General features: G+C 52.5%; 1 protein-coding gene across 18 annotated transcripts in view; it reads right to left on the bottom strand.

Annotated features, from left to right (window-relative positions):
- The window catches only part of MEGF11 (multiple EGF like domains 11), a 357,968-nt gene that overhangs the window by 30,336 nt on the left and 313,843 nt on the right, over positions 1–13,789 (bottom strand). For all 18 annotated transcript variants that reach the window (XM_023255165.2, XM_019832204.3, XM_045059138.1 and 15 more), the window contains 3 exons: positions 4,241–4,361; positions 3,096–3,259; positions 1,926–2,028 (listed from right to left, as the gene is read on the bottom strand). In XM_023255165.2, coding sequence (XP_023110933.2) covers positions 1,926–2,028; positions 3,096–3,259; positions 4,241–4,361 — 388 coding nt within the window. The remainder of the gene's footprint in view (positions 1–1,925; positions 2,029–3,095; positions 3,260–4,240; positions 4,362–13,789) is intronic.

The raw sequence follows: 13,789 nt of genomic DNA, 5'->3' as shown, positions 1-13,789 counted from the left end.
AGGCCAAGGGGAACTAGATGTGATGGCACTTGCCAAAAGAGTCTGGCTTATGCAGGCAGGGGGAAGACATGCACATACTTAGGGCAGAGCAAAACCGGTATTGAGTCCAAGCGTGAGCAATGAGCCAGGAGCTGGGAAGTCAAGGAGAGACTTCTTGGGGCAGGTGTGGGTGGGGAGGGTTCACTGAGTGCGTGTCCGGGACCTACACCCCATCCCCTCCTTATCCTTCCTCGGTCCCCTTTCCCATGACAAACCTCAGGACATCAATCACTCCTTTGAAATGACTTCAGGGCCGCATTTGGAGAAATTAGCTTTAGAACAGCAGAGGCCTTGCTGAAAAGTTGTCCATCAAAGACAGAATTTTTAAGCACTAGATATCATTAAAATCTTACCAGCTCGCTTGAAATCAAGGCAATGAAAAATTAAAGTGGATTTCCACTTGGCTCCAGCTAGGCATCTGGGGTGCCAGTAACTAGGGTGGAGTCTCACTCCGTACCAAGGGGCAGGGCAGAGGAGCCAGGTCAGAGATGCTGCAGAGGAAGCGATGTCCTTGGCTTTCTGCTGGTCAGCAACCTGGTATGAATTATTATCTGAAGGCCTACACTGCCAGCAACGCCTGCCTTTCTTCCTCTGTCCACCACCTTGGGACCGACTTCATTCCCGCAGCACAGCATGATTAAGCACTTCCTATATTCATGCGTTACGTTTATTGAGCACAGTGCCATGCACATTTAGCACTTTCAAGTATTCACTCATTTAAACTTCAAAATGACCCTGCAACCGGGAGGATTAGAATTATCTGCATTTCATAGATGGAGAATTCAGGACCCCGAGAGGTTAAAGGACTTGCCCAAGGTCACAAACCCAGGCAGTCTGGCTCCAGGTCTGTGTTCCTGACCTCCATGGCCTCTGCCTCTCAGTGGGTGGCAAGCGGTGGATACAGTGATGAACAAGGCCCTGCCTCCAGGGAGCTGATGGTCTAGCTGGGGAGCCGAATAATAAATACTCTGATACAGGTTCAGTGTCGAGTGAGCCAAGTACGGCAAAAAGAAGAGTGTGGGATATTATGAGAATTAATAAAAGGGGCTCTGATGTAGTCTTGGCCTGTTGTAAGGGGAAGGCCGTTACCAGGTGAAGAGAAAAGGAAAGAGTGACCCAGGCAGAAAGAAGGCACGCACAAAGGCCTGGAGTCAGGAGAGTGGTCGGCCCAAATGCTCCAGGGTAGTAGACGGGAGGGCGGGGGGGGGGGGGGGGGGGGGGGGGCAAAAGGGAAGTGGCGGAGGTGGGCGGGGGCCAGATAGTATGGACCCTGGGCCACTGTAAGGAATTTGGATTTTATGTAAGCGCCAGGAGAAGCCACTGAGGACTCTTGAGCAGGGGCTAGTATGAATGCAGCTGTGTTTTAAGAAGTTCACTTGGGCCACCATATGCATAACGGATGCAGCTGGGCAAGAGGGGTGGCCCAGAGAGAGCAAGTAGAAGGCCAAGGCAGGGCCAGCTGGGAGATGGTGCCTGGAGGACCAGGATCATGGCAATGGGATGGATTTCCTCTATGTCTGGGAAGCAGACTGAAGGATACATTTTGGACCAGGAATATGAGCCGGAGCTAAGCGGAAGGTCCCCGTCCCCCTCCCTACCATATCCTCTGTGAATACAGATTCAGCACCTACACCCACCATGTGTTCAACCTTGTCTGATTTCTTACTGGTATGTTCCTGACCTTCAGAACGAAGCCTGCACATAATAGATGTTCAATAATTTGCCTGCTTGAATTGTATGGAATGCAGAAGTGGGGCCCAGAGGAGATAAGGAAAAGGTGCATATGTAAGGAGCAAGAAGAAGTGAAAAAGAACCGTCAAGAGAAGTACAACCCCAAAGACCTAGTTTCACAGGCCTTGGGTGGTGGCGAGGCAGGGGGCAGTTACCTGTCCATCCAGCCAGGCAGCAGCAGTGACCTGTGACAGGATCGCAGCCGTCCGCATGGCTGCAGTCACAACGCTCACTGCAGTTTAGCCCAAATGTGCCATCCTGTGGAGAGAAGGGGAGGGAGAAATGACCAGACCTAGACTCCCAGAGGTTCATACACTTCTGTTGGATTTTGATGACAAAACTGAGCCACTGCCCCATGGGGATGCAAAGAGACTGTGGCCGGGGTGCAGTGGGAACACTTTTTATAACTGGTGATCGACATGGCCACGAGGTCACTCCAAATCATTCTTTGGCTGCATTCACAGAAATGTGGGGTTCTCGATGGTCAAGCTCGAAAGGATGTAGTTAATGATCATTAACACAAATCTGTAAATGAGAGTGCGCTTTGCAAATCACAATGCATCGATCCCATGTGAAGAATGACTGATCTATTATTTATTCCTAGGCAAGAAGGTACCAACCGACTTTTGTTGCATGTTCATTAGGTGTCAAGAGCCTTCTATCACTCATTTCTCTCAATCCTCACAGCATACCTTTGGGATGGTTCCATTACATTCACAAGTTAAAGATGAGAAATAGGGTCAGAAAGGCGAAGTAACGTGTTCGAGGTCACATAGTTAGGATGTGGCGAAGTCAGCATCTGAACCCAGGACTGTAGGCCTCATTCAACAATATCACATGGTGGTTGGTTTAACTTATTCGTATCTTAGACTAAGATCCAGTGATTAAGTCTGGGTGGTTATTGCTGAAGAGTGTTTGGTTTTGTCCTCCCATACCCTGATCATAAAATTATTGAGGAACAGCAACCCCGAGGGGTTAGTAATGGCTGTCCTGTAGCAGTGGGTTATGAAGGATTCTGAGGCTGCGCATGGGCTCAGGGAAATGTGCCAGAGACAATTAATAATGTTAACCAAGCACAGCAAGGGGGAAGTGATGCCACGGCACTCCATCTGCCAAAGATCTGCCATTTTCTAGAGGAAAGGGCTGAGGTCCCAAAGCAGGAAAGTGGCCACAGAGGTTAGAACTAGGGCTGAGCCCTGAACCCACGTGTCCCACCACCTAGTCCAGGGCTCTTGTCTGCACACCTCCGGGGACAGAACGACCGCAGGGAAAGGGTGAGAGGGGCTGCTGGGCACACCCGGTCCTTCCCCGCCCCGGGCGCTCACCGGGCAGGGCAGTTCGCAGGTGTCTCCGAGCCAGCCGGGGGCACAGGAGCAGGAGCCATCGGCGGGGCTGCAGGCTGCCCCGTTGGCACACGTACAGCTCTCATTGCAGTCCAGGCCCCACGTCCCGCTGGGACACGGCAGGGTGCAGTCCAGGCCTTGCCACCCTGCGGGGAGGGACAGGGCTGTCACCGCTCCATCTGGGCCCAGCACGGCCTTCTGTCCCCTCTCTCAGCCGGGCCCCTGCCACCTAAACCTTTGTTTCTCTGATTGCTGGGTGAGAAGACACATTCCACCTGGAGTCTGCTCAGAAACACAGCACGGCTATTAGGAGAGCTGGGGGGAGAACCCAGGTCTCCCGCCTCCCAGTTCTCACTGTCCGTGCTGTAAGTGCTTGATCCCCCCTGGGACAGGGAACCGGCTGAGATGGGGAGGGCTATTTTCTGCCCAGGGTGGAATCCGGCAGCTTATTTTAGGGCCCTTTTTTTCCAGGACAAGCTGGTTTCCCATTCTGAGGCTGGTCACTGGTCTGCTGGCTCTCAGATCCATTTCTCCCCCTCCCTGCTCTGATCTGTGTCACAGGGGGCTGATCCCTGCTGCCACATACCCCAGGTTCTCCCTCGGCTGGCTCCCAGATGGGCTTCACAGTGGGTGACCTGGCCCACAGACCGCAGTAGGGGAGCAGGAGAGACGTCACGTACCTTGTCCCCTTTCTCTGCTGCAGGCAGGGCCTCTGATGAGGGCTGGGTCTCCACCGTGCTCCAGCACTGTCACGCAACCACTCTATCCACGTGCCAGCTCCCACCCAGTGGCCCTCACTCCCAGGCTCTAGAATTCCACTTCCTCCATCTGTCCTTCCCCTCCAGGAGTGGTGGAAACTCCTCTCACAGCTTCTAATCTCTGGTCAGCCTGCCTTCCTTTGTATGCTACCCCAGCGACTGTAACACCACTGTAACTAATCCCCTCTATTACATTCCTGCTATTGAAGTCCCTGGCATGGGTTTCCTTGGCTGGAACCTGACAAATAAACTCCCTGACTCTGCATGTGGGTGGATGGGGCAGGAACAGCCCAGACTCCTCAGCTTGGCAGCCCACTCGGGCAGTGTGCACATCTGAGGAGGGTGGGACTGGAAAAGAAGGCACATCACCTTCCTTGCAGGTGCAGGAGCCATCCACGGGGGAGCAGGTACCACCGTTGTTACAGGTACAGACGGACGAGCAGTTGGGGCCGTAGGTCCCCATGGCACATGGAACTGCACAGACCTCTCCCTGGAAAAAGAGGAGGTGAATTCTGGATCAGAGTTGTCCTGTGCTGGTTGGCTGTGGTAGGGAGAATAATGCCCTCCCCTCTTGCCCCCATAAAAGATGTTCATGTTCTAATCCCTGGAATCTGTGAATGTTACTTTACCTGGTAAAGGGGACTTTGCAGATGTGATTAAGGACCTTGAGGTAAGGAGAATATTCTAGATTATGCAGGTGGACCCAACTAATCACATGAGTCCTTAAAAGTGGAAGATGACTAAAGAAGATCAGAGAGCTATGCCATAAGAACTCCCCCACCTGCCTGTCACCTGATTGGAAGAAAGGGAACACAGCCAAGGAATGCACTGGCCTCCGGAAGACAGGATCAACCCTCATTCTGGAGCCAGCAAGAAAATGGGGACCTGAGTCCTACAACCCTAGGAACTGAATTCTACCAACTTTCCTGAATGAGCAGGAATCAGATTCTCCCCTAGAACCTCCAAAAAGGAACACAGCCTGCAGACCTTGACTTTAATCCAATGAGACCCACACCTGACCTACAGGACTGTAAGATAATAAATCTGTGTTGTCTTAAGCCACTAAATGTGTGGTAATTTGTTATAGCAGTGATAGGTAACAGGGATTGTCACTGGTTGGGGGAGGGTCAGGCTTCCAGACTACAGCTCCAGATGGGGAAAGCCCCCATGGAACTTGACCCCTGAGTCTGTATTAGGTCACAGCAGGACAGAATGTAACCCTTTGCCTTTCAATATAATTTGATTCTCACCAAGAACCCCATGACACAGATAATAGTACTCTAATCTCCATTTACCTCAACCTCAGAGAAGTTAAATGTAGACAGTAATAGTTAATGTTTACTGAGTGCTTTCTCAGTATCAGGCACATGCATACATCCTCTCATTTGATCCTCACAAGACTCGCAGGAGACTATTTATTGCCTCAGCGTCATTCCTGTTTTATAGATACAGCAATCGTATGGAGAAGTTAGGTAACTCTGCCCCAGTCATGGTACTAAGAACAGCTGATCTCTACTTGAACCAGGGCTGGCTGCCTAACCATTCTGTTACCAGGCATCCTAAACTGGCTTCCCCAGAAAGCATCCTCCGAGATGGAAATTAGTGAGCTCTTGAGAAGGGTCCCCATGAGAAGTAAGGGAAGCAGGACTGGGTAGGGGAGAAACAGCCCTGAGTTGCAGTCAACAATGATCTCTGCTGATCTGCCAGAAAGCTCTGGAGCTGGGATGGCCCTTAGAGATATCCAAGCAGGGGAAGGGGAGGGAGAACCTTTACAGCCCCCACCCAGCATTGGACATCCACTGCTCTGGGGAAGGAGGCATGATTTCATAGGAATCGGCACCCTCTGACTGAGGGCAGTTTCTGGAGAGGGGCGCAGTCAGGAGCCACTGTTTCCTGAAGCTGGGGAAGAAGGGGTGCCTCAGCCCCGAAAGCTGAATCTGAGGGGCACACTACAGCGTCCACTATACCAGGCCTCCATGGGTGGGCTATTCATTCCAGTGAAGGGTTCAGGGCAGGGGGGGGGGGACCTGGAATGGGGACTTCACAGACCTTGAGGGGTGAGAGCATTCAATGTGCCAGAGAAGAGCCAGGTACAGGCAATCCAGGCAGGAAGAGTGTGGACAAGAGTGCAGAGGAGTGTGAGAGCTGAGAATTTTCTAGGGGTAACTGCTGGAAGAGTTTATGTAGGGAGCGGTGAGGGGGATATTTAAAGGGGAGCTGGGAGCCTTGAACGGCAGGTAAGGGGGTTTGGGCTTTCTTCCCTGAGCTCTTTGGGACATGCCTTCCACACTCGGGAGCCTGTCTGCTCTGAGCATGTGCTCATTAGAGGTTGGAGTCCTTCACCAGAAGTCTCCATGGTTCCCACACTTTCCCTTGCCAGTCCCTGGCAGGCCCTGACCAGCTGGAGTCTGCAGCACTCCCATTACCCAGAAAGCTCTAATTTTTCCAAGACTATAAATAGCCCCCAGGAATATATTTAAGCTCTGAGGGTCTTGGCCCATGTGCAAATTGCACGCACAGCTTATGAGTTTCTCTGCATGAATTTACTTTAAGGGAGAGGGGTTTCTCTCCTGGTATCCTCATTAGTGTCCCCGGCCCCAGTCCTCCCAGGAGGCCTCCAGGGGCCTGTGAGCTCAGCTGTGGGTCTGTTGATGGGGCTCAGAGAGGACTTTCCATCCTGGCCCTATCCCAGGGGGCAAGATACAGAATGCCCAGCTTGAAATGTTTGCTCCCCAAAAGGCTGCACCAGGGCACCCATTTTCTCACAGTGAAACCCATGCAGGGATATTGACAGCTTGAGGTTGCCGGGCCGAGAGGACTTTCTTCTTCCCAGAGAAGGAAATGGAGACTCGGAGAGGGTCAGTGACTTATTCTGCACACCCCCCCCCCACCCCTGGTGTATTAGTGAGGATGAAGGAGAAGGCAGGGAGGGAGGAAGGAGAATCAGACGTTCCTTCCAGAGAGGCGGCAGAGCCCGGTGGTTCGAGAATGGACTCTGGTGCCATCCTATTTCCAGCACTTACTGCGTGACCTCGCACAATTTGCTAAACCGCTCTGGGACTCAGTTCTTGCATCTGTAAAATGGGAGAAATAATATCCCTACCTCATAACGATTGTCAAGAGGATCAAATTAGTTACATTTGAAGTAGACAGAACAGCGCCTGGCAGGTAGAAATCGCTACAAAAGCTCTTATCACTGCAAAGAAATCTCTCCCGTGGAAAGAATACAAAACACCCTCCAAGGTTTTGGCAGAAGGCAAGCTATGGAAAAGGGATCATCTCTCATTCAGTGAACAATGCTGGGCCCTGTGCAGTAAAGAAGGCTGGTGCTCACAGGGGCAGGAATCCTGACTTCATGCCCCCGGGTTCACCTTCTCCCTCCTCCTGTAGGCTGTGTCCCCAGTTCTCTTCCTCATGGCTGAAGCAGGCCAGAAATTTTATCACGACACACCAGGGGCATGGTCTGGACGGACAGATTGACCTCTCACTGAGGAGGGGCTACTATGTGCCAGGAGCGCCTCCCAACACTTTGCATTTGTTAGCTCCTAAAGGCAAAAAGTCCAAACAGAGCAGCGAGCAGTTTCTAAAGTACAGAGTTCTGCACCAAAGGGATGTGAGCCTGGTACGCCTAACTCCGAGCACTCCCCTTCTTCCACCCATTCTGTCCTGACCCCCACTTGGCTCAAACTCCTTCAGAAGCACAAATACTAAAGTTTTCGTCCAGTTCCCTACTTCCGGCCACTGAGCGGAGGGTCAGGCCTGCTCTAGAATTGATTGGCTGTCTCTGGGGATTGACATTTACTGCCAGCCAATCATCAGCCTAATTTCTCAGATTTAGACTAACAGCCCCGCCCACCCCCGGGCAGGCCGGGGAGGCCGGCTAAGGCGGGGTGATTCCCAAGGTGCCCCAGGTACGACCTCCCAACACGCAGGCCATTCTCTCACCCACACACCTCCCCAGATTGGGGGACCACTAACAGACTTTAATCATGATGGCCTGTGAGGCAGGTCTGAGCCTACAGGGTATTTGTATCTATATGTGCTTAGTGTATACACCTATGAGTGTGTGCGTGTGTGCGTGTGTGTGTGTGTGTGTGTGTGCGTGCATGTGCGCATGCATGTGTGGATGTCTAGGGGTATCTGTTTACCTGCCTGGGTGGGTCTGGGTAGAAATCCTTTTCCTCTTGCTACGTTCCGTCCCCAGTCCTGCTCTAGTGGGAATGGGTACATACACAGCCACTGTGCTTGCATCTGCCCTGGGCTGTGAGCTCAGGGAGACGGGGATCTGATTTTATTCATGTTTAGATTCTCAGGGCTTGAGAGCCTGTTGGTACATAATGAGCCCTCAATAAATGTTGTTTAATTGAAATGAGATGTTTGTGGGTACACGCTGGCTTCTACCGTGGACAACCAGAAGGACTGGGCACCTTCCATATGCTTTCTCTCTCATGCCAGGCAATTCAACAAATGTTCGCTATGTGGGAACAACTCTGAGCCAGCCCGGCAGTGGGCTCCAGGGGCCCTCAGGATGCTGAGACCCAGCGTCTGCCTTTGGGCAACTCCCAGGCAGCGTCCACACAGGCACACTCTTGGCTGCATCCAGATGTGTTTACCTGTCCACCTATTTGCTGTCTGCTCCCCCAGTGAGACTGAAAGTTTCATGACAACAGGGCTCTTATCTGTCTGGGCTGCCCCAGCGTCTGGAGCTCAGCACCTGGCATAGAGTACAGGTATCTATCATGTTGAACAAATGAGTGACGGGACCTGTTGGGCCCAGGTTCTGTGGCTCCCATCACACACACGAAGCAGAATAGTGTCTGGTCTGAGGCTGGCCATGTTACCATGCTGAAGCTGGCCTTTTCTGGGGGCTCTTGTGAAAAGGGAAAGCCAGGCCAGATCCTGGTCTATGGTTCCAAGCCATACCCTGCCACTCCCTGCCCAAAGCCTGCCCGGCCAGGCTGAGGGTGAGAAGCGCAGCTACAAAATTACCCTGCTGGCCTCCAGTGCACCTGCTCAGGGAGACAAGACCCTCTGACCCGAACAGGATGGTAAAGATGATCAAACCCATGGCTCTCATGAAAAGGAGACTATAAGCCAGAGGGCCACGAGGCGGAGCTGAGACCTGTGGGCCAACGCTCAGGGGACTGGCTGCCAGACTGCGTCCTCTCGGCTCCCTGTCCCCCGGCCCAGGGCCTGGTCTAGACCAGCCCTGAATCCACATCTGTTGATCTTTTCACACTCCGGGGAAAAGGAGAGGACAAGAGGCCAGGCTTGTGAGCTCACATCAGAGGTAAAGTTGGGGAGACTGCGTTTGGCACCTCTCATGCCTCACAGATCTTGGCACTTACACCCTCACTCCTTCATCAAGAGCACCCTAAGGCCCTGTATTGCGGCTGTTCCCCAAGATCTCCATCCAGCACATCTCTTACTGCCAGAAGACAGTGTTCTCTTCTGATTGACCCACGTTCATGCTGGGTCATATATATAGGTCTTGGTTTCCCTATCAATTATATGTCGTTATTAAAATCAATCCGTCTCCCCAACTTCTTGCCACCAAGGACCCTTGTTAGTATCCTCCCCCTACAAAGCCCCTTCAATTTGAAAGGCACTGGCGATATTCTGGGCTGGTATCTAAGGCCAGTCACGTATTGAGCAGGTGGAATGTGGCCAGTGACCACATGCCACGTGACTCTGGTGGCAGCATCTTGTCCACCAACCATGACCCAGAAATTCCAGTGATGTCACCTGCAACCAATCAGAGCTTCTGATGAGCGCACTGTAACCTGAGATATCACATAGAGTTAATTTAATTCTAATTAAAAGCAAAAGAAAAACCTTGGTGTTTTAGTTAGCTTCATCGCAGGTAATGGAATATTGCCTGTAGGCTCTGTGAAATGTTCAAAACCCCTCTTGGCAACCTGCTGCAGCCTTTTCAAACATCTAGCTGGGAACCACCGGCTGAATTGTCTCTAAGGGCCCTTCAGCTCTGACTCTCTGAACACTTTCTTGCCTGCAGTAGGGGTCTTAGCCCAAAGGACGGAGGAATGGTAGGAACAGAGGCCCAGGGCTGGGGAGTCCTCCTGGGGCTCTAAGAATCACACGGGCCAGGTGGCCACCTACTCTGCTCATGCATGGTCTGGGCCTGACCACACACCATTCATAACAATGAGGGGACAGCCCATCGCACCAGAGTTGGAAGGACTCTGGGAATCACTTGGTCCAGCTGTCTTGTTTTACAGGTTAAGGAAACTGAAGCCAAGAGAGGGAACAGGACTTGCCCAAGGCCATACAGCCAATGAGAAGCAGGGATGGGTTTCAAACTCAATCTCTTGGCACCCATTACAAGCACAGGATGCTAATAGCCTAGCTGTGGTGAAACTCTAGGAGAGCCTACGCTGCCCCTGCTCATACTGACAGCACACTCACCACCGAAGCACAGAGCATCTGGAACACATGGCCCTGACCTTGAGGAAGGGCTGCCTGCTGAGGCCCAGATGTTTGGCGTCTTTCTCAGCACCTGGAAATTGATGCCTGAGCATTCTTACATTCTTACCCATCCCCATCTCCCCTCCGCACAGCCCACACCCCCAGCCCCGGAAAGGGAGCCCTCCACCTCCCACAGGGACAGACCCCCGAGGTTCCAGCTTCTGCTGGGGGAAGCCTGCCAGCCCCGCTCAGCGGCTCCACTCTGTGAATGGACGATGGATGTGAACACCTCGTCTCATCCAAAGGCCTGTTAATTATAGATGCAGCATTGGCTATTAACATCTTGAACTTGATTTGAAAGAGCTACCGGTGGAATGGAACCCCTGGAGCTGGTTGCTGAAGAGATGCAAATCTCCCCTACACCTTCCACCTGCCTTCTTGCACAATGTGGCGGCACAGGCCCAGACCCCGGTGGGTAATGAGTTACATGTTCTATTAAATTTGTTTCAAATGCTCTTTATTGAATTTTCTCCCCTGCAATACGCTGCTTTGTAGTTTGGCCCTGTTTGGGAAAATTAATCAGCAGCTGGGCTTCTGGTGTGGATCATCCGTTTTCCTTGCAACGGGCCAGAGGTTAATGAGTATTTTTTGGAGAGGGAGGAGGAGGGGGATGGAAAGTAGTTGACTCTGCCTCCCACAAAAGAGGGAGGCGATGTTGCAAGTTCATCTCTGGGTCCCTTTCAATATGTTCTGGGGGTGGGAGGCAGTGTAAACGGAGTGGAGCTGGGCTCTCTAGATCCAGGCCAGGGTGGTGGGTATATGCTCCTGCCAGCCTATGGGAGCTCAGCAGAGAGGACTCTGGGAGAGCCAGTCAGGGAAGCCACCCTGACCCACATGTCTTCTTGTTGGAGAGCTACAGATGGTTTAGGTAAGAGACAGCCCTTGCATCTAGGGTCAGAATGCATGGATCGAAGTAAGGCAAAAGCACCAGCTCATGGCAACGTGGCCTCATTCATCCATCCATCCAGTCCACAGAACTTTGCCAAACACCTCCTATACAGGCCAGGCACCGTGACAGGCCCCGGGTCTCATCAATGATGACACCGGACTAGATGCGACCTAAGGTCCTATTCAGCCCCTACCATATTCTTGAGCCTCCCCCCACCCCCCTACTTCAGAGCAGGGGTCCCTGTCACCGGCTCCTTTGTGGCACTAGCTGCAATCGTAATGAATTAAAAAAAAATCAGCTCTCATTCACTGGATTGTAAGTTCCAGGAAGGTAGGGACTGGGTCTGCTTTACTCAGCCCTACAGCCCCAGCCCTTAGCACAGACCCTCGCTCACACTCGATGCTCAGTGCACATGTACTGACTTAGTTCGGTTGTTCCGGAAATGGTTTTCAAGCATGAGCATGTGTCAGACACTGTGCTAGGCTGGGGGACACACCAAGAGTGGCACAGAGATTGTCGCCCCCTCATGGAATTTACCCTCCAGTGGCTGGAGCGGGGTACAGCACGGGGTGAGGCAGTGGCATGAGAAGCGTGGAGGTTAGTCCCCTTCCTACATCCCCACAACGTTCTGCAGGCAGCCTTTAGTGGTCTCCCCGATCTTCTGGTTCCTCCTGTTCCTCCCCCTCCCCTGCCACCCCTGGAGGTTCACGGCCACCAGCGCAGGCTGATCTTGATGTCTAACGTCATGTCAATGCCAGCAGCACACATGTGGAGTCCGCTTGGTTCTTTCCAAGGCCCCCTGCCAGGCGGGTGGCCACGTTTGCCAAGCAAAGTCCCAGCCCTGGGCTGCTGGCTCTCTCCCTGCCCACCCTTCTCAGTCATCACCACCCCCGGCTCCAACGCTCAGGCAGTGGGACTCCCAGATAGGGAGCCTCATTTATAATTTTCTGGGGAGAAAGAATGACACATGGCTCACAAGGCAAATAGAGAACAGCTCGGACCGAACGCCAACCACGGAGGGCTCTCCAATGCAGAGCAAACCTCACTGGACCTAATTAGTGTGTCACTGATAAAGCAGCAACTGACAGCGGATACATGTTGGGGAAAAGAAACTCTGCATAAGGCATGAGGAGCAGAGGGTCAAAGAGATGAGAGGGAGAGAGGGATGGAGGTCACTTATCACATCCATTCCCATCCCTGCCTTCCCATGCTGAGGGGGTAACACCCAGGGTCATTCTGTCTGGCTCCCAAGGGGGGTGGGTGGAAAAGGGCTGAAGATTAGGCCTGGAAGCCCTATGTCTGTCCAAAATGAGTTAGCTGTTAGTGACCTGAGGCTGCTCCCTACAGCTGTGCAGGCAACACACTGCACAACTCTAGAGGTGCCACTCACAGGACAGTCATCAGTTTGGGTATATATTACATTAATTTTCTGGCAGATGTCAGTAGAATGTCTGGAGAAAGGGATGCCTTTTTTTCATCTGCACAAATGTGCTATATAACTCTGACCCCTCACGAGTCTTCTCTGAAGGAGCACAGACACCTTCTAATGGTTCCCAAACAGATACCAAGATATTACAGAGACCTGAGCAGTTGTGAGTGTGGTCAAGGAAGGACATTTGGGCTCAAGTTAAAGCCATGCCACTTACTGGCTGCAAGACCAGGAGGTCCTCCTGGAGACTCAGCTGCTTGCTGTCTTGGTAAAACAAAGTTTCTCTTCTGGTCTGCATTGCTGTCCTTATCCTGTCAGTAAGTCCCCTCCCCTTCTCCAACTGGTTCCTCCTGAAGAGTCTCTTCTGAGATCAGAGAAGGCATCACAGGCTAACAAGAGCTCATAGAGCCCTCATCAGAGGTCTCTGTATCTTGCCAGGTGACTCCCAAGTCTAAGAGCCCTGCAGAGTTCTTACAAGCATAGTGGGCAGCCCCCAGAGACGGGGAGTAGGTGCAGGCAGGACTCTGGTCCTCACCAGTGTCCACACCCCTGCACCCCTACAGATGGGGCTGACCGACTGTCTCAGGACAGACTGCTCCCTTGGTGCCAGCCCATAGCAGGTGCTTGATGTCCTCTGTCCCCTTCTGTTCTTATAATAGCCCTGCAGGAAAGGAATTACCTCCCTCGAGAGAGAACCACCCTAGAGAGAAGCCAAACCAAGGCTGGAGGGGTCAATCTGCCCTAAGTCACTGTGGGAAAGGGGCCAACAGATCCCTCGGACCAAGCTCTCCCCTCGACCCAGCCACCTTGGCTGCAGACAGACTGGCGATACTGGGGACCCAAATGTCCCAAGCACCTACTGCGTGCTGGTGCCTTCCTACACATTAGTTATTAAATGTATGCTGATGGCTACTAGCAACTTCCGGGGGGCGGTCTTAGGGGGCATTTGTATCTCGTGTCGGGAAACTCTTAAAGCCCCAAAGTCTTTAAAACTTGGAGGAATAAAGCTAAGATGGCGGAAAGACAGAGAACAGGCCCCACGAGCGAGAGAGCCTGGGGAGTGAGGTGACACCCATCAATCAAATGGCGTGTATCCTCTGAAAGAGCGCTGGCT

This window comes from Felis catus, chromosome B3 (genome assembly GCF_018350175.1).
Source record: "Felis catus isolate Fca126 chromosome B3, F.catus_Fca126_mat1.0, whole genome shotgun sequence".
Classification (NCBI taxonomy): domain Eukaryota; kingdom Metazoa; phylum Chordata; class Mammalia; order Carnivora; family Felidae; genus Felis; species Felis catus.
Note: the sequence above shows the minus strand (reverse complement) of the source record. Positions and strands in the feature narration are given on the sequence as shown.